At 46.0% G+C, this 27,538-nt stretch overlaps 1 protein-coding gene across 4 annotated transcripts in view; it reads right to left on the bottom strand.

The window, feature by feature from the left end:
- Positions 1 to 27,538, bottom strand: part of RAPGEF4 (Rap guanine nucleotide exchange factor 4) — a 942,686-nt gene that overhangs the window by 605,915 nt on the left and 309,233 nt on the right. The window contains exon 1 of one of the 4 annotated variants that reach the window (XM_069225354.1): positions 12,131 to 12,510. The exons of the other annotated variants lie outside the window; for them this stretch is intronic. Coding sequence (XP_069081455.1) covers positions 12,131 to 12,133 — 3 coding nt within the window. The 5' untranslated portion in view covers positions 12,134 to 12,510. Of the gene's footprint in view, positions 1 to 12,130; positions 12,511 to 27,538 lie in introns of those variants that run through there. 4 annotated transcript variants of the gene reach the window in all.

The following is a 27,538-nucleotide window of genomic DNA, read 5'->3' as shown; positions in this document are numbered from 1 at the left end:
TGTTCAGTTTGGAACTCTAGTCTCCTTTTTCTCCTGATTGGTGGAAGAGTGCTAATCTTCCCTGTTCCACTCTGGATGAAGATCCTCTTTTGTGTATGGTCTACATCAGTAGTCTGTAACTCCTCTTCAAACCTGTGTTTACGCATTTGAGAGGACAATGATTGTTCCTCTGAATATGAGCCGGTAGTGGGTTCGGTTGCTGGTTGTTTTGGCACCGAAACTGTGTCTTTTTTTGTTTTCGGCTCCAAGGTGAATCTCTTCTTTTTCGGAGTCGAGCCTTCTCGGCGTCGATCATCCTCGGTGCCGCTGTCTCTGCGTCGAGCAGCGTCGGCTCCGCTTTCTCGGCATCAATCTTTTTCGGCAACACCTTCTCGGTCCCGAGAATGTTGCGTGCCTGTGTCTCGACCCGAGTCGGACGTTCTGGGCACCAGTTCGGCCTTTTTCGGTGCCGATGGACGGTCACCTTTATGGGTTGAGCCATGGCCAGTTGGCAGTGGCGTCCCCTGGGCCTTGTCTGTTTTCTTGTGCTGTGTGCTTTTCGACGTCTTACTTACAGTTTCATTGACGTCTAATTCATCCGAGTCCGATTCATGGATGGAGAAGGCTTCCTCCTCTTCTCCTTGTTCCTCGAACTCTCGGTGTTCTGTCGGCGTGGACGCCATCTGTAATCTTCTGGCTCGACGGTCACGGAGCGTTTTTCGGGACCGGAACGTACGACAGGCCTCACAAGTTTCTTCTTTGTGCTCGGGTGACAGGCACAAGTTACAGACCAAATGTTGGTCCGTATATGGATATTTATTGTGGCATTTAGGACAGAATCGGAACGGGGTCCGTTCCATCGGTGTCGATGTTACACGCGGTCGGGCCGACCAGGCCCCGACGGGGGATCGAAATTACCCCAAAGGGCTACCGGAGCTCTTCACGATTCGGTGTCGATTCTAACTATCCCGATCCCGAGCGAAACAATACCGACGTAGTTTTTCGAAGTTTTGACTATCTTTCCGTCCCGAAACCCGGAGCGAAAAGGAACACGTCCGAACCCGAGGGCGGAAAAAAAACAATCTAAGATGGAGCCGACGCCCATGCGCAATGGAAGCAAAGAGGAGGAGTCCCTCGGTCTCGTGACTCGAAAGACTTCTTCGAAGAAAAACAACTTGTAACACTCCGACCCAACACCAGATGGCGGACTGTGCACAACATGTGTATCTGCAGCAAGAGATGCCATCGAACATGAAGTTTTGCAAAAAGTCATGGGGATTGTTTTGGATGGGTGGTGTGACAAAAAAAGAGTGTGATGAAGATGTGAGGGTTTTTGGCAGGTCAAAGACGAGTTGGCGGTTGTTGATGGTCTGCTCATGAGAGGCAGTAAATTGGTTCCCACAGGTAAGGTGCAGGAAAGGTTGCTTGATAGTGCTCATGCTAGTCACATGGGTATCGCCAGGACTAAAGAAAGGGTCAGACAAGGGTATTGGTGGCCTGCAATGGTTTTAAGCATTGAGAGGATGGTGAGGAACTGTGTTGAGTGCTCGCATAGTGATAAAGTGTTGAAGTGTAGGATGTAACCCAAGGTGTTGAGGGAACAAGCGAGTGGTCCCTGGTCTGACATTGCGCTTCACATCATGGGCCCTGTGAAGTTTAAGTCTTATGATCAGTATGTATGTGTTGATGTGTGTAGACATTTTTTCACGCTGGCCTGAGATCAAGATTGCGGGCTCGGTGGAGTCTGATGTAGTTACTGAGTTTTTGGAAGATCTGTTAGAAAGAGAGGGTTTCCCTTTGTCGTTGCTCTCTGACAATGGGGTTCAATTTACTTTGGGTGTAATAGAGGAATTTCTGAAAGCAAGGGGAATAAAACATAAGAAGATGGCACTGTATCACCCAGAAAGTAATGGGTGTAGTGGAGAGCTTTATTAAGGTATTGAAATCCACTTCGCTGCAAGCTGCAGTGTCGGGGACGAACTGGGAAGCAGGCTATAGGGGAAAAAGTGTGGAAATGCCACTTCACACCACATTCCTCTACTGGCGCATCTCCTTTTTAGTTGTTCAAGGGTAGATTGGCCGGTACAGATGTTATTCCCATGTGTACTTCAGAGAAACAGATGGTGATGGCTCACCAGGTTGAAAATGCAAGGGGTGGAAAGAAAAAGAAAGAGAAAAGATAGTGAAGAGGAAAATGTGTTATGATTAGAGAAATGCTGTCAATAACATAGTGGTGTATGTAGAGGACTGGGTAAAGATAAAATCTCCCAAAATGGGTGTTGGAACGTCCAAATTTAGTCAAACCTTCAAAGTGATCAAGGTGTTCAAAAATGCGATAAAAATGAGTGATCACAGAATTTGAAACTTGAACAGGGTGGATACGTATTTCCAAACTTTGGAAGGTGTGCCGACTCTTGGGAAAACATGAAATGAACATGTAGGTGTCTGTAGGCCTCAAGGTGTAAGAAAAGTACCTCTACGTTTACAGGATTGTGAGAAGTACATGTCTTGCTTCTGCATGTACTTTGTTTTGGGCATGGGTTTGTTCTTTAAGTTGCCCATGCTCACTTTATTTTTACATATTTCTGTGAGGGTTATGTTCTCTTCTTTTGTGGTATCAGGTGAGGGAGGTGATGTGGTATTCTGTATCTAAGGGGTGATGTAGGGGTCTAGAATGTGGGGTGGTGTCCATAGTGGAATGTGTTCAGTGTCAAGCTCAGTCAGTCGCTGGGACTTTGCTGATGCTACACATAATAAACAGAAGCCATATCTACCAAACTGGTCTGCGTTCATTTGTAGACTTCACACTGATCCACAGTTATTTTTTTTCACAGTTAACCACTGTCTCCATTGCTTAATGTGAGCTATTATTTGCCGATAAAGGACCCTGGCACTCATTTTTGGTGACCAACACTTATTTTTCCACACCAGACATTTAAAAGAGCAAGAGAAGGGAAACAATATAAAATGCAGAAAGACAGAGGAAGAGAAAGACTGAAAAACTGTAACCGAGGAAGAAAGCAGGAACCTGCAAGAATCAGGTAAAATGACAGGGAGTGTCTGGTAGTGGATTACAGAGACGTGAGATGGATTTAGGACTACACAGCCTTGGCTTTGGGCTCGCCAACAATTAGTGGACCAGTGACATATGTCTGAGCAGAAGCTTGGGCACTGGCATTTGTTCTTTTACAAGTTAAGCACTGACTGTCTCTATTCAGTGGCAATTTGTACAGTGCACTTCAGTACAAGTGTCCACCAATGCAGTAGAACTCTGCCTCTAGAGGCTCTATATTGTTTAACTCAAGCAATTAGCTTGCCCAATCCCACAAATTTTACCTTGGACCCAGTACCATGATTGCCTACTTATTTGAGCCACCTACTTTCTGACTAGTCTTTCTTCTAATTTAATTCAAAGAACATGGCAGAGCAACAAATTCTCTTCAAGCCACTCTGTACAGTTCATTTAGCCCTCTATAAGACAAGCCTAAGCTTAGTTTTCTATTCAGTCTGGCAATTACATATGTTCCGACAAGACGACTGGGATTAGGTGCTTTGAACTTGCTGGTAGTTGTCCACTTCAGATACACTCTCCGTTGTGGTGCACTATCCATGTCTGTGGTCTCAATCGTTGGAACGATCCACTTCTCTATCTTTGTTCTATGTCTCAACATTTGGGGCTAGATGTAGGTAGAAATGGGTTTGCGACTCGCAATTTTAATAAAGCCGTTTTTTTTTTTGTATTGCAGCCTGTTTCCTTAAAGGAAAACGAGTTGCAATACACTCGAGAAAATGAAACTATTTTGTTTCATTTTTACAGAGTAGGCAATGGTCCAAAAATATTTTCAGAGCCATTCACAAAGGACCCCTTCCCTTTTGCGAATGGGTTAGCACCCACTTCACATGGGTGCTAACTGCGAATTGCTTTGCGACCGCGTTCGCGGTCACAAAGCAATTCTGCATCGCGATGCGAATGGCAAATAGGAAGGGGAACGCCCCTTCCTATTTGCGAGTCGCATTCCCATTTTGCGAGTCGGTAACCAAGTTACTGACTCACAAAATGGGAATGAGCATCCCGATGCGCGTTTTGCATGGCGCAAACAGCGAAATTCCCTGTTTGCGCCATGCAAAATGTTTTGTACATCTGGCCCTTGCTATTTTGCTTTTTAGCAGACTGATCTTTTTTCTAAGTCACAATGCTTGCTTCTCTTTTGGGTGGCTTTGCTCTGTGTTTCCATATCAGATTCTTATCACCAAGATACTATGATGCAATTTGGATGTCAACCACAAACAGTAACATAATAAGTGTGTATTGGCATAGTAGAATGCCTTGTGCCAAGTGTCTCTAAACTTCATGTAAGATGTTCAAAAACACTTGACCATTGGTGCACTCATTTTAGTAAAACAGTCTTTGGTGAGAACCTAGAAATGTTTATGTATGTAAAGTATACTCTGTTGTGGCTAGCAGGATTTGTAAAAAGGTGAACTTTGAGAGTACGTTTGTTAGAAATGGGGTCTTTGGTTGCCAATCAGGTTCTCCCTATCCCTATCCACGCAAGGACCCTCACTCTAGTCAGGGTAAAAGAGAATCACCCTCAGCTAACCCCTGCTTACCCCTTTGGTAGCTTGGCAGAGCAGTAGGCTTAACTTCAGAGTGCTAGATGTAAAGTATTTGTACCAACACACACAGCAACTTAATGAAAACACTACAAAATGACAACACAGGTTTAGAAAAATAGAAAATATTTATCTAAACAAAACAAGACCAAAACGACAAAAATCCACAATGCACAAGTCAAGTTATCAATTAAAAAAGAAAAAGAGTCTTTATATAGTTTAAAAAACACACTAACACTGTTAGCGTGAAAATGTACATTAGGTGCGTCAAAAATAACCCCGCACGGGTGAGTCTGCGGCAAAAAAAGGGCTTGTGATGCGTCGATTTCACTCACGAGCAAGACCTTGCGTCGTTTCCCCTTTTGTCGGGTCGGGCGCATCTTTTCTTCTCTCCGCAGGAGAGCGATGCGTCGATCGGTCAGCACTCTCAGGAACAGGCAGGCCATGCGTTGCTTTTACATGCCTAGTGGTACTTGCGTCGGAAATCCAGCCGCAGGATGATCCAAAAACCACGCAGCGGGTTGCGATCTCCCAGCCTCTGTCAGCGATGCTGTGTGTTGTTTCTCCTGCTCCGTGCGTCAATTCTTCTGTTGCATTTCCTGCGAGTGTCGATTTTCAGCCATGGAGACGGCGGCGCGTCGTTTCTTCAGCCACAGGTCGGAGTCACGTTGATCTTTTCCCCGCACGGCGCTCTGTGCATGGATTTCCTCCTCTTAGGCTGCCAGCTTCTCCTTTCAAGGGTCCCAGGAACTGGATGGGCACCACAGGGCAGAGTAGGAGTCTCTCCAGGGACTCCAGGTGCTGGCAGAGAGAAGTCTTTGGTGTCCCTGAGACTTCAAACAACAGGAGGCAAGCTCTAAATCAAGCCCTTGGAGATGTTCTCAAGATGGAAGGCACACAAAGTCCAGTCTTTGCCTGTTGGAAAATGGGTTATTGGTAAAGGCAGGTAAGTACCTACACTTAGCAATAGGCCACTAACCTCCACTTAGGTCCAGTTAGGTCTCAGTAAATTAAACCCAGCTCAACCCTTGGTAGCTTCGCAACGAGCGACAAGGCTTAACTTAGGAGACAGAGTGTAAAGCATTCAAATATCACAAAACAATAATTGAATAAAACACAGGAAACAGTTTAAAAATCAACAACCAATTTATAAAAATTAATTATATTTTTATCTTTAAAATGACGCAAAAATGAATAAAATCGGATAAGGGGAACCGGAGATATGAATTTTTAAAGAATTATAGTTTTTTTAGCACCTAGAAACAAAAAGCGCCAATCAGGTCATCTGGTTGCACCTCGACCGGGGCAAAGTCAAAGTTTAAGGCTGACCGCGATGGAGCCCTGCTCGGCTACAGCTCGCGGGAGGCCTCGGTTAAAAGTTTACATTCGGACTTAGTCTCTTTTCTAAAGATTTTCTTCAGCGGGACGAACCTGCCAGTCCAATCCGACCTCCTGGAACTCATCTCCGGATACGCGTCGCAGGAATCCTCGGTGGAGATTTTTGCCTTCGGACTTAGTCGTTTTTTCGAGGTGAAAATCCTTTGACTGGGGAAAACCTGGATCTTGATCCGACGTCCATAGAGCCCTCCTTGGATATGCTGGCTAGGAGGTCCTGGTCAACTTTTTACCTTCGGACTTAGTCTTTTTTTTTTAGATTTTCTTCAGCAGGACGAACCTGCAAATCAGGCCGGGTCGTGGTTGAGGCAAGCTGGCTAGAGTTGCTGCGGCGGATCGGTCGCTCTATGGAGGGTTTTTTCAAAAGTTCCCCAAACTTTTCCAAACTTCTGGGGCTTCTCCCAGATGTTTTTTAAGGTTCTTTTAGGGTCCACAACTCACCCCAAGGGTCCAGAAGCTCTGAGATGATCCTTGTGGGTGCGGACTACACTCTCAGAATGCACCTGGCGCGAACTCCTTTTTGGCCACTGGGCAGTGGTCAGCTGGTTGATTTCTTCAGGAGTTGGTGCAGGGGACTCTGGTTAGCAATTTCTCACCTGCAGCAAACAGGGAGTCCCTCCTTGAAACAGTTGAAGCCAGGCAAAGTCCTTCTTGTGGTGAAGCCCAAGTGTGCAGCTGGTGCAGTCCTTCTGAGTGCAGGTTCCAGGTGCAGGCCAGGGGTCCAGCAGGGCAATCCTTCTTCTCCTTTGGTTCTTCCTTGTTGGAATCTGATGGGGATCTGAGGTATGGGTGCAGGTCTGCCAGTTTTATCCTTGCTCCTGGGTGAAAAACAGGGGGGTCCGGATTCTCCAATCAGGTGCAGGATCCTTCCCCCTGTGATGACCACTTCCTGGGAAGTGTGGCAAAACTCAATCCCAAGAGGCAACATTCTTCAAAAATCCATCATGGTTGAAAATGATTTTTGGAGTTTACATCTGGCTGAGCCCACCCACTGGTGTGGCTAAAAATCATAAACAAACCCCTCTCCTAATCTAATCAAGGGGGCACCTAGTTGTCTGGGGTTGCAGGATGTGGGGGTGTTGCTGGGTTGCTCCACATGTCCTTCTCTGCCTTTGAAGATCAGTTTGGCAGCCCTCCCCCTTCCTGCCTCACCCTCTGCTGAGGGGAAATTCCCTCCCACAGACACATCTCTTTGTGTGAAGCCAGGCCACTTCACACCTCATCAAGGCAGCCTGGTCAAGCTGCCAGAGGCTGGCCAATCAGGGCACAGCAGCAAAAACAATGCAGGGCTGAAATTGGCAACTTTTCAGGTAAAGTTTAAAACTCTTTACCTGAACAAGTTATATTAAATCCAATAACTGAAAGTTGTGGGATTTATTATAACAATTAATTTGATACCAAACTCTTTGTATCTGTCATTTAAGGGGCCTTTAAAATTTAAATTAAGTCTCCCCATTCTAGCCTATGAAGGCCATTCTCTACAATGAGGGAAAAATGAACTTGGCTGTTTTTACCTCACCAGGGCTTATAAAACTACTTTTGTAAGGTCCCTGCTTATAGTTACATGGCACCCAGCCCTAGGGGCACAGAGGGCACACCTTAGGGGTGGCTTATATGTAAAAATAAGGTAGTTTAAGACTTTGGAACTACTTTTAATTCCAAAGTCGAATTTTCATATAACTTTAATTTAAAAGCAGCCAGCAAGGCAAGCCTGCCTTTAAAGTGACATAGGACACCTTAGCAGTGCACCTATGGGTGCACTACCTATGCTGTGGTCCCTAAACCTACATGCCCTTCCATATACTAGGGACTTATAGGTAGGTTAACTTAGCCAATTATAATTAGCCCAATTTGTGCATCCACTTTACACAGAGCACTGGCCCTGGGACTAGTAAGCAGTACCCAGGGCATAGCAAAGAGTCAGTAACCACCAGTACCTGTCCAAAAAGTGTGGGGGTGACCAGGGCAAAAAGGAGGACTTCCCTACATTGCCCTCTAACTCTGGCAGAAGCAGCAACTGCAACAACTGTAGGATAGCTCCACAAAGCACAGTCACAGGCAGGGCAGCTCTTCTTCCTCAGCTCTTCAACTCTTCTCCAGGCAGAGGTTCCTCTTGTTTCCAGAAGTGTTCTAAAGTCTGTGGTTTTGGGTGCCCTTCTTATACCCAATTTCTCCTTTGAAGTAGGCCTACTAAAGTCTCTTTTGAATGTGGAATCCTGCCTTGCCCAGGCCAGGCCCCAGACACTCACCAGGGGTTGGAGACGGCATTGTGTGAGGACAGGCACAGCCCTTTCAGGTGCAAGTGACCACTCCTCCCCTCCCTCCCAGCACAGATGGCTCATCAAGAAATACAGACTACACCCCAGCTCTCTTTGGGTCACTGTCTAGTGTCCAACTGTCAAACTGACCCGGACGGGGAATCCACAAACAGGCAGAGTCACAGAAATGGTATAAGCAAGAAAATGCACACTTTCTAAAAGTGGCATTGTCAAATACACAATGTTAAAATCAACTTTACTAAAAGATGTATTTTTAAATTGTGAGCTCAGAGACCCCAAACCCCACATGTCCATCCGCTCCCAAAGGAAATTGACACTTTAATCTGATTTAAAGGTAGCCCCCATGTTAACCTATGAGAGGGACAGTCCGTGCAACAGTGAAAAACGAATTTAGCAATATTTCACTGTCAGGACATATAAAACACATTACTATATGTCCTATCTTAACCATACACTGCACTCTGCCCTTGGGGCTACCTAGGGCCTACCTTAGGGGTGTCTGACATGTAGGAAAAGGGAAGGTTTTAGTCATGGCAAGTGGGTACACTTGCCAAGTCGAATTTACAGTTATAACTGCACACACAGACACTGCTAGGGCAGGTCTGAGTCATGATTACAGAGCTACTTATGTGGGTGGCACAACCAGTGCTGCAGGCCCACTACTAGCATTTAATTTACAGGCCCTGGCACCTCTGGTGCACTTTACTAGGGACTTACTAGTAAATCAAATATGCCAATCATGGATAAGCCAATTGCATACACATTTTGTAAAGGATCACTTGCACTTTAGCACTGGTTAGCAATGGTAAAGTGCCCAGAGTAACAAAAACAGTAAAATCAGAGTCCAGCACACATCAACAACCTGGGGAACAGAAGCAAAAAGTTAAGGGAGACCACGTCAAGGATGAAAAGTCTAACAGCGTTCAGTAAAATCAATGATTAAAAATTGAATAATAAATTGAACTCCTTAGGTGCGTGAGCCTCTCACACATCTGAGAAACACCTCCGTATCATCATAGAATCATAATCAAAGCAGTATAAAAAGGGCTCACGCTGCCCATGACACGCCACATATCACCATTATATCGGCACATGATCATTGAAAGAATTGCCATGAGTTATCCCCAATATTATACTAAAATCCATGTATAACGATTGTTTAATTCCCATATAAAGTGACTGTAATACATGCAGTAAGGCCAATTACAGATGTTTACAAAAGTTTCCCCTATGAGCGACAATATGTTCCAGAATGGATGCAGAAGGAATGGTTTCTGTGGATTGGATGAATAGATTGGGGACAACCCTGGCTTTCGAGGTCTAGGAAAGATAAGAGAACAACAAGCCCTAACTTTAGCACAGTAGTAGCAATGAGCAGGTACAGAGTGCAAGAAAGTGAAGAGGAAGCAACATGTCCTGCTGAGGACCTCGAAGAGATCTGTGGAGAGGTTTGGACCAGATCAAGGCAAAGTGGTCCAGTGCATTTCCCTCTGGTGTCCCATTAACTCACTGCCATGGCCTTACAACCTCATCAGTGGAAAAGACACAAGCGCTGCACAAAATACTAATGCTGAGCAGTCATCCATCCCTGCCATCCAAACCAAACCTATGACAGCAAATCAGCCAGCTCACGGAGCCTCAGGAGGCTGGCCAAACTGAGCTGTGCACAAGTTGAAGGGGTGGATGATGGCCCCCGCCACGCCCTACAGTCCGCTGAAAAACAAAATGATAATAAAATAATGTTATTAGCATTTTATTTTTCTGCCTTTCAGCAGTGGAATGGCGCTCCCCGCCATAACGGAGGGGCTGTTTCTGAAATCAGCTGTTTACATACAAAGGCATCACTTGCTGTATCCCAACAACTGGAAAATATTTTCAAAAAGGTATTTTGAGGTGAAAAGAAGTGCTTTAAGTAAGCAGGGACACTCACTGACCTATCACATCCCATCACATAACCTGAACATATGTCTGAGAGGCTGCTAAATCAACTTAATAGAGTTGTCAGTGCTCATTTTAAAGGAGTATCAATAATATGTTTGCTTAATAAACAGACAAAAAAGTATTTAAACTTGAAATTCCTGAAGCTATAAAACCCCTACTTATGATCATTATGGCAGCCCATTGAAAGTCTACTGAGGACCCCGCCCCCCCCCCCCCCCCACACACACACACTTTATGCAGACCTCAGAGGGCAGCCAGCAATGCAATGCTCTCCACTATACTGGCAGCCTGCACTCGCCTCATGTTTAGAATAAATGGCTACATCAAGCAATCCTCATTACCACCTCCAATAACCCCCTCCTCATGTTTGTGAAACTATACGGTATCTCCTACTCTCAGTGCAGCGTCCATGGATAGAATCTGCACGATTCTGAATTGTAAAAAAGCTCTGACAGTGTTGTCTTGTTTGAACCTGAATGCAATACAATGTAACTTGGCTTCATCCAACAAAAAATTAAGGTTCTGGCAGGCTCTTCCGGTATTATTGCCTGTTAAAGGCTAATGCATACTGACCACAATTATTACTGCTTAGCTTTTAGATGCTAAATAATTAATAACTAGGACCATGGATCCCCATAACTGAACACTTTTGTAAAACACGTAGCACTGTTGAAGCCATAGGACGCTTTGTGATGGTGCATAGTACAGCTTGCAGGCTTCCGGTGTTCCTAGCGATGATGAGAGACCCTCCTGTCCTCAGCAAGAATCTAAGAGACATCCATTAGCAGCCATTTACACTGATGAGATGATGGCTAGACACATTTTACAAAATAATATAAATGTCGCAACATTTCGGTAGTAGCCATGGGCTCAGTGGCAAATCGGGCATGTACAGCTAGGGCCTGCTCCATGCAAAGTCCTGCACTGAAATCACATTAGCTTCGGTTTGCTTTTTGGGGTCTTTTGTCACAGTCCTACAATTATTTAGCAGCTAATGTCGGCAATATGTACAGTGACCCAGATTCTGTTTTCACTACCTTTAAACCCCGTGTTCCTTTTCAATAGACAGAACACTGTGTGTAAAAGTAGAGCACGTTGCAGATTTGTACTGCATTTTAACTTTTTTGGAAAGTAAGAAGTAATTGGACTCCTGCCAGAAGTGCGAACCCTTCTCTGCCACCTGAGTAATTTCACCAGCTACCTCGCCATCGAAGATGCAATTCAGAGGATTCCTAAAGTATGATACACGAGTCTGCTGAAACCTACGACATTAGCAAATTATGAAGAACATGTTTAAATAATTAATCTGCAATTAAAAAAATATCCATTAGCGAAATGACCACCATATCCGATGGATGGACGTAAATGCAGTAAAACACTTGTTTTTATCCATATCGTTATATACACCCTCTACTTAAAACCAGAAAGATAAAGGAAACCAGCAAAGCAGGTCGTGCCCCTATGCCGTCAGTTTACTGTTTAGTTCATCATCCTTTCAACGTCATTAAACCTAGTGAAACAGGCCTTGAGGATTTAGTATCACTCAAAGCCGAGCCTTCAGCCTTGAAGAAGCCTCACCCATCTACTGGTCCAGCGCAGCGCTGCAGGGTGCAGATTCGGACAGCTTACTATCAGATGCTCATGCACACAAAGGTCGACAGAGTCGGTGGAGGAAATGCCCAGGAGACTAAAAGACTTCCGACAGTCAACATCATCACGTCAACCAAAAAAACGAAACAACATTCAGCCTGACATCAGCAGACTGTAAACTGGAATGTTCTTTAAACGACTTTCTAAATGTGATATTGAAATCTGCAATCAATGCTTATTCCCTTAACATGCAATCTACGCGTGCTCCGCTTGCAGATGCTTCGAGGGCGGTAAACAAATGCGCAGTTTCTTTAAAGTTGATAACAGCTTACCATCTGTCCTTCGCTCCATTGAACTGCTGTTGTGACGATTACAGCGTAAGGCTTGCAACGAATAAAACCATTTTCCGATAACGATGTACCATGTCAAAGCGGGCGATTTTTGTTTTCCAGGCTTGGCATAGAGTTTGCATATGAACGCGGCAAAGCTGTTCCGAGACCCCCAAAATATCCCTCTCGATCTTTAGACAGCTGCCAGAATGTATCAAACGAGTATAGGTAGTTTACAACATGAAAAATAAAAGAAAAGTAAATGCCAAAAGAGATTGCACGTGGCCTGTCGCTCCTCATCCCATAAGACAGGCATTTCCCTAGTTTCCTTCCATTTACGATGAACACAAAATATCTGTAGAAACTTAGCAGAAAAGCGAGTTTCCCTCAGCGCTTCGGCAAAGCCTCACTGACTGCACGCGCGCGCAGGCAAGGAAGGAGGGGCAGACACTTACATTGCTGCGTTGTCATAGGTCCAGCCCAACAAGCCACCCTAAGGGTACATTTTCGCTTTATCCACGCTCTGATGTTCTCGCGGCTGTGACTGTTCAGGCACATGGTCAAGTTGCAATCAGCTCCCCTCTTCGTGCGGCTCGAGAGCGGCGCTGATTTGCCTTGTCTCTCCGACAGATTAGCACTAACGTTTCTGCTCAATAGTCTACCTTCCTCTCAGCTCCGATCGCTTCACTTTGAATTGGCGATCCCAATTGCACAGCCAGCGAGCGAAGTGCGGGCTTTCCAGCGTGCCCTCCTCGCTGTACAATCCGGGGGGTGGGGGATAGCAGTGGATGTCCAGTGCTTCCTCCGTGGCAGTGAGAGCAGCACAGTGCAGATAAAGGGGCAAGCTGCCCCGACTGACAGCAGTGGTGCGCTCCCAAGGTCCCTTCACAGTGAGGGGTTTGAAGTCTGCCTGCACTGGGGCAGAGCTATACATACTGCAGCAGGTGCAATGGCACCGGAGCCCAAGGGGCCCACTTTGCACCCTAAACATGAATGCGTTAACCCCTTAGCTGCTGGGCCTTTTCCCCCCCAGTGCTGAGCCCTTTTTTGGCTATTTGGGGTAGTTCGCGCTTAGGGCTTCATAACTTTTTGTCCACATAAGCTAACCACGCCAAATTTGCGTCCTTTTTTTCCAACATCCTAGGGATTCTAATGGTACCCAGAGTTTGTGGTTTCCCCTGGAGGAGACCAAGAAAATAGGCAAAATACAGTGAAAATTTTGTTTTTTCCCAAAAAATGGGAAAAAAGGGCTGCCGAAGAAGACTTGTGGTTTTTTCCCTGAAAATGCCATCAACAAAGGGTTTCTGGTGCTGAAATCACTATCTTCCCACCTTTGAGGAACGGGCAGACTTGAATCAGAAAACCACATTTTTCAACACAAATTTGGCATTTTACTGGGACATACCCCATTTTTACTATATTTGGTGCTTTCAGCCTCCTTCCAGTTAGTGACAGGAATGAGTGTGAAACCAATGCTGGATCCCGAATGCTAAACATTTCTGAAAACTAGACAACATTCTGAATTCAGCAAGGGGTCATTTGTGTAGATCCTACAAGGTTTTCCTACAGAAAATAACAGCTGAAATAAAAAAATATTGAAATTGAGCTGAAAACAACAGACATTTTTCTTTATGTTTTACTCTGTAACTTTTTCCTGCGATGTCAGATTTCTGAAAGCAATATACCGTTTTGTCTGCTGGACTCTTCTGGTTGCGGGGATATAAAGGGCTTGTAGGTTCATCAAGAACCCTAGGTACCCAGAGCCAATAAATGAGCTGCACCCTGCAGTTGGTTTTCATTCTATACTGGGTATACAGCAATTCATTTGCTGAAATATGAAGAGTGAAAAAGAGGTATCAAGAAAACCTTTGCATTTCCAAAATGGGATCAAGATAAGGTTTTGAGGAGCAGTGGTTATTTGCACATCGCTGAATTCCGAGGTGCCCATACTAGCAGGTGAATTGCAGGGCATTTCTCAAATAGACGACTTTTTTACACACTCTCTTATATTTGGAAGGAAAAAATGTAGAGAAAGATAAGGGACAATAACACTTGTTTTGCTATTCTATGATCCCCCAAGTCTCCCGATAAAAATGATACCTCACTTGTGTGGGTAGGCCTAGTGCCCGCGACAGGAAATGCCCCAAAACACAACATGGACACATCCTATTTTTTTTATAGAAAACACAGCTGTTTTTCCCAAAGTGCCTACCTGTAGATTTTGGCCTCTAGCTCAGCCGGCACCTAGGGAAACCTACCAAACCTGTGCATTTCTGAAAACTAGAGACCTAGGGGAATCCAAGGAGGGGTGACTTGCGGGGCTCAGACCAGGTTCTGTTACCCAGAATCCTTTGCAAACCTCAAAAAGTGGCTAAAAAAACAAGTTTTCCTCACATTTCGGTGACAGAAAGTTCTGGAATCTGAGAGGAGCCACAAATTTCCTTCCACCCAGCGTTCCCCCAAGTCTCCCGATAAAAATGATACCTCACTTGTGTGGGTAGGCCTAGCGCCCGCGACAGGAAATGCCCCAAAACACAACGTGGACACATCACATTTTTTCATAGAAAACAGTGCCTACCTGTGGATTTTGGCCTCTAGCTCAGCCGGCACCAGGGGAAACCTAGCAAACCAGCACATTTTTAAAAACTAGAAACCCAGGGGAATCCAAGATGAGGTGACTTGTGGGGCTCGGACCAGGTTCTGTTACCCAGAATCCTTTGCAAACCTAAAAATGTGGCTAAAATAACACATTTTCCTCACATTTCGGTGACAGAAAGTTCTGGAATCTGAGAGGAGCCACAAATTTCCTTCCACCCAGCGTTCCCCCAAGTCTCCCGATAAATATGATACCTCACTTGTGTGGTTAGGCCTGGTGCCTGCGACAGGAATAGATCACACAACGGTCAATGTTGGTCCTTACGTGAGGCAGCTGTTGACCCTGGGGTGATCCATTCCTGACACAGGCACTAGGTGTAGGCACTCAAGTGGGGTAGTGTTTTTATCAGGACAGGTGAGGAGTCACTGGGTGGTAGGAATGTTGTGGATCCCAGCATATTCCTGTAGTTTGTGTGACAGAAATGCGAGAAAAATTGAGTTTTTTTTCAACATTTCAGCTTTGCAAGGTATTCTGGGTAAGAAAACTTTGGGGAATCCACACAAGTCACACCTCTGTGGACTCCCCCGAATGTCTAGTTTCCAGAAATGTTTGGGTTTAGTGTGTTTCTCTATATGGCCGCCGAATCCAGGACCAAAAACACAGGTGCCTGCCTTACAAAACCAGTTTGTTTTGCCATAGACAATTTTGGTGTCTCCACAATATGATTTGGGTGGTGGAATTTGGGGCTGAACTAAATTGGGGAGCTCCCAAGAGAGCACTCTCTCTCTGCTTGCCGCCGCATTCACCTGCTCTCTGGGTTGGCCTAACCCACTATTACCCACTTGCACGAACAGCTTGCGAAGGGACAGCAGTACTGTCCTCATCACCTCCCTCATAATGTACTGGAAGAGGAGTTATCGAATGGGACTCCTCTGACTGAAAAATCACTCCCAGAGTCTGCGCCATTGTCCTATCCCTCAGATGCTGTCTCAGTATCTGATGTCTCAGTCTCTGATCCTATGTCAGAGCGGTCCTCTATAACCCGAGTGCAGGCAGCAGTCATCCATCAAGATGCCATCTCTGCTATTGGCTAAACTGTTGCTCTAAAACACTAGCCTACGTAGACAGTCACAAAATCGATGGTGTGTGTGAGATACGTGCAACAGTAGAGGCCACCTTACCTGCACTTCTTCCCTCAATCAGCACGTACTTTCAAGACACTCAAAAAACACCTTGTCACATACCATTCGTCACAGTCTTTAGCACCTCCTGCGCCCAGTCCAACAATCATTATTGGTGCTCCCACTCCCTCCTCCTCGGATTCCCTCATTACCACCCAGCAAAAGTGCCCTTCATCTCTCCATAGACTTTACTAATGTACTCAGCTATTTACATAAAATACAGATTTGCTCTTTGCAGTAGGCATATAAACCTTCTGCGCTTCTTTATGGCACTAAAACTGCCACTAGAAAAGTCGGACCCTTTTCCCCCCAGGGAAACCACACACATATTGACAAAAGTGATATATATATGACAGCCAACCACCTGAAACTCAACTCAAGCAAAACCGAAATAATCCTCTTTGGCCCACACAAAAACACCTGGGACCCCTCATGGTGGCCCACCACGCTAGGCCCTGCACCCATCCCCGCCGACCACGCACGCAACCTCAGCATCATCCTAGACTCCTCCCTCTCGATGACGCAACAAATCAACGCTCTTACCTCCTCATGCTTCAACACACTCCGTATACTGAAAAACATTCAAATGGATCCCCACAGAGACCAGAAAAACTGTCACTCACGCACTCATCAGCAGCAGGCTTGATTACGGAAACGCCCTCTACGCCGGCACCACTCTAAAACTCAAGCGCAAACTACACGCATCCAGAACTCAGCAGCACAACTCATCCTCGACCTCCGCCGACACGAACACATCTCTCCACACCTCAAATCCCTCCACTGCCTCCCCATTGACAAAAGGATCACCTTCAAGATCCTCATCCTCGCACACAAATCACTCCACAACACAGGCCCTGCCTACCTCAACGAGAGTCACCTTCCACACCCCCACACGAAACGTCCGCTCAGCTGACCTCTCTCTCGCCTCTGTCCCCCGCATCAAACACACCACCACCGGGGGCAGATCCTTCTCCTACCTTGCACCCAAAACCTGGAACGCCCTCACAACCCACCTTCGCAAGACCCAAAACCTACTTCTTTTCAGGAAGGGCCTCAAAACCTGGCTTTTCGAACAGTGAACCTCCCAGCCCCTTTCCCTCCCCCCACTCACCCCCCCGCGCCTTGAGACCCTCACGGGTGAGTAGCGCGCATTATAAATCTCTTTGATTGATATAGATCTACCTCTATATATATATATATCTATCTACATAGATATATCTATAGATATATCCATGTACCTAGATATATCTATCTACATAGATATGTATAGATCTATATATACATCTATTTTTTTTTTTAGTTGTTGTATGGTTTCCTTGGGGGCCAAAATGGCCCCCAGGGAAACCCTACAACATCTAAAAAAAAATATTGCCCCCACAGGGGGTCACCCTGCCCACGGGCGACCCCCTGTCATTTTATTTTATTTATTTATTTTGAAAAAAAAAAAAAATCCCCTGGGGGGGGGGGGGGCGCGATTGCGCCCCCCCCCAGGGGGCACCTACCTTTTTTTTAAATAAAAATTATGCCGGGGGGGGCTGCCCGTTTTCCGGGGGGGCCGCCCCCCCAAAGTGAAATCCCTGGTGTCTAGTGGTGTTTCCTGGCCCCCAGATCGCAGCTGTGCTGCGATCGGGGGGCCAGGAAACCTGAAAGTGTTTCCTGGCCCCCGATCGCAGCACAGCTGCGACCGGGGGCCAGGAAACACTTTCAGGAAGGCCTCGTAAGAAAGGGGAGTGTCTCCCCTTTCTTACAAGGCCTTCCTGAAAGTGTTTCCTGGCCCCCGATCGCAGCACAGCCAGGAAACACTTTCAGGAAGGCCTCGTAAGAAAGGGGAGACTCTCCCCTTTCTTACGAGGCCTTCCCGAACGTGGGAAAGGCCGTTTTCCCCATCAAAGCAGGAAGCGGCCGCAAGGCTGCTTCCTGCTTTGATGGGGAAAACACCTTTGAAACGTCAGCGCGCCTCGTGGCGCGCTGACATCACAAAGGGGCGGGTGGGGGGCGGGGGGAGACACGGAAGCTTCCGTGTCTCCCGGGGGAAGTTTAAAAAAAAAAAAAAATCCTCGGGTGCGACGCACCCGAGGATTTATTAATACCCTTCCTGGTGTCGGCCACTGGTCGTGACCTGCACCAGGGAGGGTGTGTGGGCGTCGGCCAGTGGCCGACGCCCACACCGAAAAGGTTAATTACCTAACTAATGGAAAGTCTTTTGGATTTTGCTTACTTGCTTTTGATGCTACCCCACCGCGCTTGGATGGAGCACACCTGTCAGCACTAACAGAATATTGACTACCCTACCACTCCCAAACTGCTGAAGACATATCTCTTACCGTAAATGTTGCTTGAGAAATGAGTTCGTTTGCATGTGCACTTGTATTCTAGGACTTACGATGCCACTTAGGCAGTACTTAATTTGTGCTTGTTGTTTCCGGTGCGGAGCACCGCACTTATTTTTGAGGGCTGGCACTTATTTCTCTGCCTCAAGCATTTAATGCGAGCAAAAGACACATATGGGAAAGACGGAGGAAGAGAAAAACGAAAAGGCGTCACAAACGGAGAAAGCAGAAATCTGCTAGAGCTGAAGGGACAGGAGTGGCTGTAAATGGATTAAAGAGGCCCGAGATGGCTTCAGGAGTACGCTGCCTCAGTATTCCGTGATCGCACATTTAATTGCAGCATCTCCCTGTTTAAGAGGAGGGCTTTGGGCACCGGCACGTTTTTATTTCCAAGTTAAGCACTGCACTAAGGTAATAGCAGACAGCCCACTGGTCTGCCAGGGTGGTAAAGACCACAACATCCGCCCATCAGGCGGAAGACTACCTACCCTATTTAAAGATTCCTGCCTGCCTGGCAGAGATGTCTGTGTTGTAAAGGAAGCAACCACCAAAACTGATCCCTTTATATCACTCATGGTTTGCCAAGCAGGCACCATGGTTAAAGTGCATGCCTGGTAAACATTTTTGTTTGGAGAATACAAACTTTTAAATTGAGTTTTCTATGAACATAAATAAATAGCCTTAATGTGTTGGCATGCAGGGACTTTTCTTTCACCACGTTTGGGCGATGTAATTTCCTGCCTGTTTCTGCCATTCCTCACAGGAAAACCAGTCAACCTCTATGTGTGGACTCTACTATCCTGCAAAAGCCTTAACTAGCCGATAACAATTCAATCCATTCATGCCCGGATACTAACTGACAATGTATTGACAGTGTCTTTCAGACAATACTGGTTCCACTACTATCACCATCATAGTGGGGGTTGTAGTTTCACTTCTATAAATATAAGTGTGGTCTTACAAGTCTCAGCAGGTATTAGGACCTTTCTATTGCACCCATTGTAATTTCACCTGCAACACCTCAGATGCCGATACCACTACCTCCAAACAACTGACACATTCCACCACCCCCACACCAACTGTTCACTATGCTCCTCAACATCTGATCCCTCTGGAAACACTCCACCGACATCTGGAACTTCCTCAACAGCAACACACCTGCCCTTCTCTTCCTGGCTGAAACATGGCTCAACCTTGACGTTGCTGCAGACATCCAGCCCGCCTACAGAATCAAACACCAGGACCAAACCCATAAACCAGGCAGAGGACTTGCGATCATCTATAAAAACAGTATTGACTGCCCCACTTCTACGGACACCAACCTCAAGAAAAAACTCCACTTCAAAATACGAACAGACTACAAAGCCAGCCTGATGGGAACCCTCGCCTACTGTTCTCCGGGTCCCCCAAGCGAAAATCTGCAATCACATTGAAGACTTCATCTCTCCTCTCTCCATCTGATCAAACAACTACATTCTCCTTTGGGACCTCAAATTCCACCTGGAGAGCACCACAGACCCCAACTGCACGGCCCACCTCGACAGCCTCAGTAACCCTGGACTCACCCAGCTTGTCCAAGGACCAAGCCACATAGCAGGCCACACCCTCAACCCTATTTCCTCCTCCAACCACAGGATCACAACCACCCACACAACCGCGCTCACAGGGTCTAACAATTACATCATGCTTTTCAAGATACCCACCCACCACATTTCAAGATACCCACCCACCAAGCAACATCACTAGAAAAACCCAAAGCACCATCAAGAAACTGGGGCAAAATATCAGAAGAAAACTGGACCAAGACCCTACAGGAACACCCACCCAACCACACTGGGAATCTCAATGTCGACACCAAGCTCTTCAACAAATGGCTCACTGACTGTGCCAACAGCACTGCTCCCACCAGAAACAAGACCTCCAAAAACAACAATCCACCCATCTGGTATACGAAGGACCTTGAGGAGTCCAAGCACCACTGCAAACAACTTGAGAGAAAATGGAGACTCAACAAAAACACAGCTGCAAGATCCGCATACAAAGTGGCCCTCAACCTCTACCACCAACGACTACGAGACGCAAAGAAAAAGGCCTAACTCTCAGACTTAAAGCCATGCCCAACAACGCCAAAGAACTCTTCACCATCATCAAGGAGTTTTCCAACCCTGCAGCTGCCAACAACTGCATCATAACATTCCAAGCATTCTACAACAACCACTCAAATGTCTTCTAACAGAAGATTGCCAAGATCTACAACACTTTGGGCCCAGAGCATACTGATACGAATGCCAAGCAGGACATCTCCCTTATTGCCAAGCAGCATCCAACCAATCGAAAACCCCTCGTGAATGAAGACATCACAGCCCTGATGAGTACCATCCACTCGGGAGCACCCTCACACCCATTCCCCCACTTCATGTACCACCTTGGAAGAACCATTATCTCTCCCACGCTCACTGCTACCATCATCACTGCCATAACCACTATCACCTTCCCGTCTTGCTAGAAAATGCAGAAGTCAACACCCTATTGAAGAAACCAACAGCATCTGGATCTTGCTCGTACATATTTCAGCTAAAGTCAGTCAGAAAGCCATCAATACCTAACTTGCAGACCACCTAGAACTACATCAACTCCTAGACAGCTCGCAATCTGGTTTTCACACCAACCACAGCAGAGAAACAGCCCTCACTGTGGCCACTGATGACATCAGAAGAATCCTCAATCGAGGGGAAATGGCCGCAGTCATCCTCCTTGACCTCTCCGCAGCTTTTGATGCGGTCTCCCACAACTCAATCATCAGAAAGCTTCAGCGGTTGGGTATCAACAGACCACCCCCCAAATGGATATCCTCCTTCCTCACAGACACAACTCAAAAAGTTGGACTTTACCTCTACACTTCAGAACTTCAGAAACTCATCTGCGAAGTCTAGCAAGGATCATCGGCCAGCCCAACACTCTTCAAAATCTACATGACGCCCTTCGCGGACATCATCAGAACCCACTGCATCAACATAGTATACTACGTCGATGTCACACAGTTTATCCTCTCCCTTACCAACTCAACCAGCACTGCCAAAGCAAACTTTACTAAGCAGATGAGCAATGTCACTGCTTGAATGAAAAACAACTGTCTCCAGCTCAACACAGACAAAAACAAAGTGCTTATCTTCCCCTGGGACGCCTCGTGGTGGCCCTTGGAAAATGGCCCACCACCCACCTCTGAGTACCATGCCAAGAACCTTGGGATCATCCTGGACACCAACCTCTCCATGAGCAGACAGATGAACGCCACTGCCTCATCATGCTTCCACATCCTGTGATAGCTACGCAAGATTTTCAAGCAGAACACACTTGAACAGTCACCCAGACTCTTATCACAAGTAGACTTGACTACGGAAACACCCTCTACTTTGGAATCCCAGCCCATGTTCCATCCTAACTACAAACCTCCCAGAACGCCACTGCCTGGCTCATCCTGAATGTCCTGTGAAATAACCACATCTCCCAACACACCTTAATAATCTCCACTGGTTCCCAGGCCAAGAAAGATGTAAGTTCTAGCTAGCTACCCACTCTAACAAAGCTTTCCACAATGCCGGGTGAGGGCACCTCAACCACTGATTCAACTCTAGCAGCCCACCTGACACCTTCGATCTGCGTCCCAGAGAAGAACACACCTCCCTCACATCAAGAAAGCCAGAAGCGGAGGACACTCCTTCTCATACCTTGTAGCTAAGACCTGGAATGACCTCCTGCAATGCCTCAGAACCTTCCCCTCCCTCACAGACGTCCAAAGGAACCTCAACACGACTCTTCCAGACAAAACAAGGATGAGCTCCTCCTCCCACCTCAGTCGACTCAGGGCCTAGATACCTTCACTGGTGATTAGCCATGCTCTACAAATCCTCATAACAGAGCTCTTGGATGAAAATCAGGACCAAAGTCAGCATCACAGTCTTTTGCCTATGGGCAGCTATGACCTATCCGTAGGGTAATGTACTTGATGCATATCAAAAGTTAATGGTGAAAATTCACTATGACTTGGTTGAATGTGGTCAAAGCAGCAATTCACTGTGAATATGCAAGCATACCACACAAAAGGCATTGGTGGGTGAATGAGCTTAAGACATCTTGGTGGACTAGTGATATTGGTCATACACTGTGCTGTCAGCGCCCTTATGAACAGTAAGGAGCCAGACACTCAAAACACCTTTGGTACTGGACACCCACCAACCCTCAATAACAAACATTATCACACATCATCGTTTGAATCTCACCTACAAAAGCCATTCTCAGATTAGCACACGTTAACAGAACCTTCCTACATCCATAAACACAACACAGCATCAAAGCTATATTGTTGGCAAAGTGCTGTACAATTAAAAGCATTCTCATGCGTCAACCTACATCCTTCACCTAAAAATAATGCAAACATATCCCGCTATCACATCATAATATAACAAAGCAGAATGTGATGCATTTTTGAATGTACTATTCTCCTACAAACAATGAACAACCTGCACACCCCACAATTCAGAGAGAAAAGGATAAGTTCTTCGACATACCAACCAATGCAAGGAAGATACCACCAGAGACCTTTCCTAGAGCAAAACGCCTTTTTTTTTTACCATTAACGCACACAAACCAGTTCTAAACTAAACACTGAACAACCTCTCTAATAACCACATACAAGAACACTACAATGAGCAATATACACTATCAAATGATGTCATACCCTTGGAAGCACTATATAGTTGCTCCAAGTTGGAAATTAGCCTGGAAGCCAGTACACCTGGAAAGGAGGAACATTACTTTGACGATATTTATATACTTTATCACCCAACACACCTATCACATTTTGTGAAGATGGGTACAGAAGGACAAGTCTTTTTTAAAGTCCGAATCTGAGATTTGAACATGGCGAATATGAAGTGGGACCTTAGAGTTCAGTGGGGCAGAGGATAAACCACTTGACATCTGGTTCACCTTCCTGATCATGCAAGTGGCAAGTTTATCCACTTCAGGGAAAGTCCCTTTGCATATTTAACTGTTATAGGCACCACAAGACTACTATTTTCGGTTTGTAATGCAGTGCTTTGTGCCATTTAACTGAAAATTGTTTATGATAAACTAGCCTCCTGTTAGCTTAAGATTTGTTTTGACTTACCAAAACCTTTGCCCAAAAGATTGGTTTTAAGGGCAGCACAGTCTGTTTCCTAACCAATTACCACACCTTCAGGAGCATCATTGGACAGCGGGACTCTCCTGCTGCCAGAAGGCATGTGCCTCAAAGCTCTGAGAATTAGCAGTATAATGTGCTCCCTTTAGTCAAGAGGGAAGGAGTATTCACCAACTCAGTTCAAAATGTCTCACAATGGAAACTGTTGCACCTGGCCCCAAACTTTTTTCCTTCTTCCTCCTGTTTTTTCAAAGCCTGTTTTTGTTGGCTTTAGGACTCTGGGCACTTTACCACTGCTAACCAGTGCTAAATTGCATATGCTCTCTGTCTAAATTGTATTGGTGAGTGCTTTCTCCATGACTGGCATATTTGATTTACTAGTAAGTCCCTAGTACAATCCACCAGGTGTGCCCAGGGCCTGTAAATCAAATGCTACTGGTGGGCCTGCAGCACAATCCGGATTTAGGAGCAACCACAACACCAAAACAGCACTCCTAGCAGCCACTGACAACATACGCACCATACTAGACCACAGAGATATGGCCGCACTCATCCTCCTCGACCTCTACGCTGCATTCAACACCGTCTCCCTCTCCACCCTCTGTGCCAGACTCCACGACACCGGCATCCGCAATGAAGCACTGGAATGGATCAGATCATTCCTCACCAGAACAACACAGAGTGTCAGACTACCGGGGTTCACATCAGAACCAAAAATACTACTGCTGCAGAGTGCCCCAAAGATCATCGCTCAGCCTGACACTCTTCAAAATCTACATGGCCCGCTCGCCAAGATCATCAAATGACAGGGCTAAACATCATCTCTTACGTGACAATACCCAAGTGATCCTCTCCCTGTCCGACAACGCTATAAAGGCCAAGAGAAATTTCCACAATTAGATGAGAGCTGTGACTTTCTGGATTGAAGCAGGCTGCCTCAAACTGCACTCTCAGACAAGATGGAGAGCCTCGTAATCGGCTCCACCCCCTCCTCCTGGAATGACTCCTGGTGGCCTACCGCACTGGGAAACGTCCCTGCTCCCACTGACCACACACGCAACCTGGGCATCATCCTAGACTCCTCCCTGTCCATGACCCACCAAGTCTTCACAGTGGATCCCCACCGACACGAGGAGGACAGTCACCCATGCACTCATCAATAGCAATCTGGACTACGGCAAAGCACTCTATGCCCGCATCACCAAGAAACTGCAGTCAAGACTACAAATAATCCAGAATGTAGCAGCCAGGCTCATCCTGGACATCTCCAGACACAGCCACATCTCCTCCCATCACAGAGACCTACACTGGCTCCCAGTCAACAAGCGCATCACATCCAAACTTCTGATCCACACCTACAAGGCACTGCAGAACATAGGACCAGCCTACCTCAACCACCGCCTCACCTTCTATGTACCCAACAGACAACTATGTTGTTCCCAGCTCGCCTTCACAGCCATTCCCAAGATTCGAAAAAGCACAGCAGGAGGAAGATCCTTCTCCTACCTCGCAGCTCGGCCATGGAACAAGCTACCTCTCAAACTCAGACAGACAGCATCACTGAAGCAGTTCAGGAAGGACATCAGTATCTGGCTTTTCTATTGAGCAGCATACCCGCAAACAGCGCCTTGAGACCCCATGGGTGATTAGCCACTCTATAGAAATATTGACTGATTGCGTCGCCCACAATAGTAGCGCGGCAACCAAGTCTAAGGTCTGCAATTGCAGTGTCTGCAGTTTTAAACTGCCATTACAACCTGACAAATGCACTCACTTGCCTGGCCCAAACCTTCCATTTTACTACATGTAAGCCACCCCTAAAGTAGGCAAAGGCAGCCCTATGGGCAGGGTACAATATATTTAAAAGGTAGGCCATGGAAAGGTGTGTTTTGCATGTCTTGATAGAGAAATACTGCTCCGCTCGGTTTTCACTATTTCAAGGCCTATCTCTCTCAGAGGATAACATGGGGATTGCCTTGAAATATCTTTTAAGTGTAATTTCACATTGGGAGCAGACAGAGATTTGAAGTTTGGGATCTCTGAACTCACAATTTAAAAATACATCTTTTGGTGAAGTTGGTTTTTGAATTGTAAGTTTAAAAATTCCACTTTTAGAAAGTGGGCATTGTCTTGCTTAACCATTCTGTGCCTTTGCCTGTCTGCTGAATACATGTCTGGGTCAGGATGACAGCTGGGCTGTTTGTGCATTCATTCTAGACAGTCACATAAAGGGAGTTGAGGTGTGCCATGCATATCCTGATGGTCCGTCACCAGGCTGATGGGTTTTACTGAGCTAGAGGAATGGGAGGAGATGACACTTGCACCTGAATAGGGCTGTGTCTGTCTTCCCACAAAGCAGTCTCCAACCCCCCTGGAGTGTGTCTGGGGACAGAGCAGGGAAAGGCAGTGTCTTATGGACTACAAAGACTTCTTTTTGAAGTTTGCCTACTTTAAAGATAGAAATTGGTATAACTACTGAACCTTTGATCCCACAAAATTAGAATCCTTGTGAACTGAGGAAATTCTGCCAGGAAGAAGAGCAGGATGCTGTAGGAGGGACTGCCACATTGCCTATTGCTTTGTTGTGCTGGCCTGCTGCTTGCTGCTTCTGTCCTGGGAGTGAAATGACTTGACTTGGTTTTCTACATCCTACTTCCAAAGGTTTTCCAGTGGCTTGGACTGAGCTTGCCTCCTTTTAGGAATTCTCAGGGACATCAAAGTCTTCTTCTGCAAGTGCCTTCTGCTGAGAGTCCTAACTTGCCAAGTGGTGTCAACTTCAGTCCCTGGGCCCTTGAAAGTGTAAGCTAGTGATCTGATGGAGAAAATCCATGCATCAACGCTCCAGAAGAATCAACGCAGTATTTGCCTCACGGCTAGAGAATCAACGCAGTGCCTGTATCATGGCTGCAGAATCGACGCAGCGCCTGTTTCATGGCGGTCCTATCAACACAGAACATCTGGATTTTACATGCATTATCCCAGGGTGCCAATTTTACATTGACCCCTCACCGCAATAAGGAACAGAGGCTGCATGTCCTGAAATTAACGCATTGCCTTTCCTGTGAGGAAAGAATCAATGCATCACCTCCCCTGCCGGTAAGGAACCGACACATCGTTTCACTTGCGAGGAAAGAATCGACACATCAACTCCCCTGTGCAGTATGGAATCGATGTATTGCTTTGCTTTTCTGGCGCCTCACCTCCCCAGTGACCCACATCATCTTTGTTTTTGACATATGCCAGTTACTTTGTACTAAAGAGACACGTCCATTGATTCCTATGGATTAAGACTTGCCTAAACTTTTAAAAAGAGATATTTTGATGCATGTATGTTGGAGTTTTGTCATTTTGGTCTTGCTGTACTCAGATAAATATTGGCTATTTTTCTAAACTGGTGTGAAGTCCTTCTGTAGTGTTTTCGCTGTGTTACTGTGTGTGTGTGTGTAAATATTTTGCACATTGCCTCTGAGATAAGTCTGACTGCTTGAGCCAAGCTACCAAAGTGGTGAATAGGCAAAGTGGTAAGCAGAGATTATCTTAGCTGTGTGGCTCCCTTACCCTGATTAGAGTGAGGGTCCCTTCTTGGATAGGGTGCAAACTACTGCCAACTAGAGACTCCATTTCTAACAGAGACCAAACACTGAGCTACAAAAAATCTTTATCTGTTGCCTCAAAACACTGTACAAAATATACAGAAAAGGACAAATGTTCCACCAACTGTTTATGATATGACAAGGACTACAACATTGTTGTTTGGTGGCAATGGCATATAAAACATAAACTATCATGAGAAAACATCTCGATCAACTGGACAGCTTTGTTGTAATCATCTTCTCTCATAACTCTGAAACTCTCTTAGTAAACTGAGAAGAGCCAAAAGAGAGAGTAAGCTCCATTGGTCCAATAACCTTAAATCTTGCTTATGACTCCAGTAAAGTCTGCCTTGGCTTACAGCATGTTAGGTATCACCAAGTCTCTGTACCACAAGCACCAACTGAATCCACTGCACACAAGACCTGTAACCTGCTCTGATTTGGTCCAGAAATTTGGCTATGTGATCCAACCATGAAAATCAGCTGCATTAATCCAAATGACACAAATCTTGCTTCAGTCATCAGCAGT

This window comes from Pleurodeles waltl, chromosome 3_1, assembly GCF_031143425.1.
Source record: "Pleurodeles waltl isolate 20211129_DDA chromosome 3_1, aPleWal1.hap1.20221129, whole genome shotgun sequence".
Classification (NCBI taxonomy): Eukaryota; Metazoa; Chordata; class Amphibia; order Caudata; family Salamandridae; genus Pleurodeles; species Pleurodeles waltl.
The sequence above is the reverse complement of the archived record's forward strand: the minus strand, read 5'-3'. Positions and strand labels throughout refer to the sequence as shown.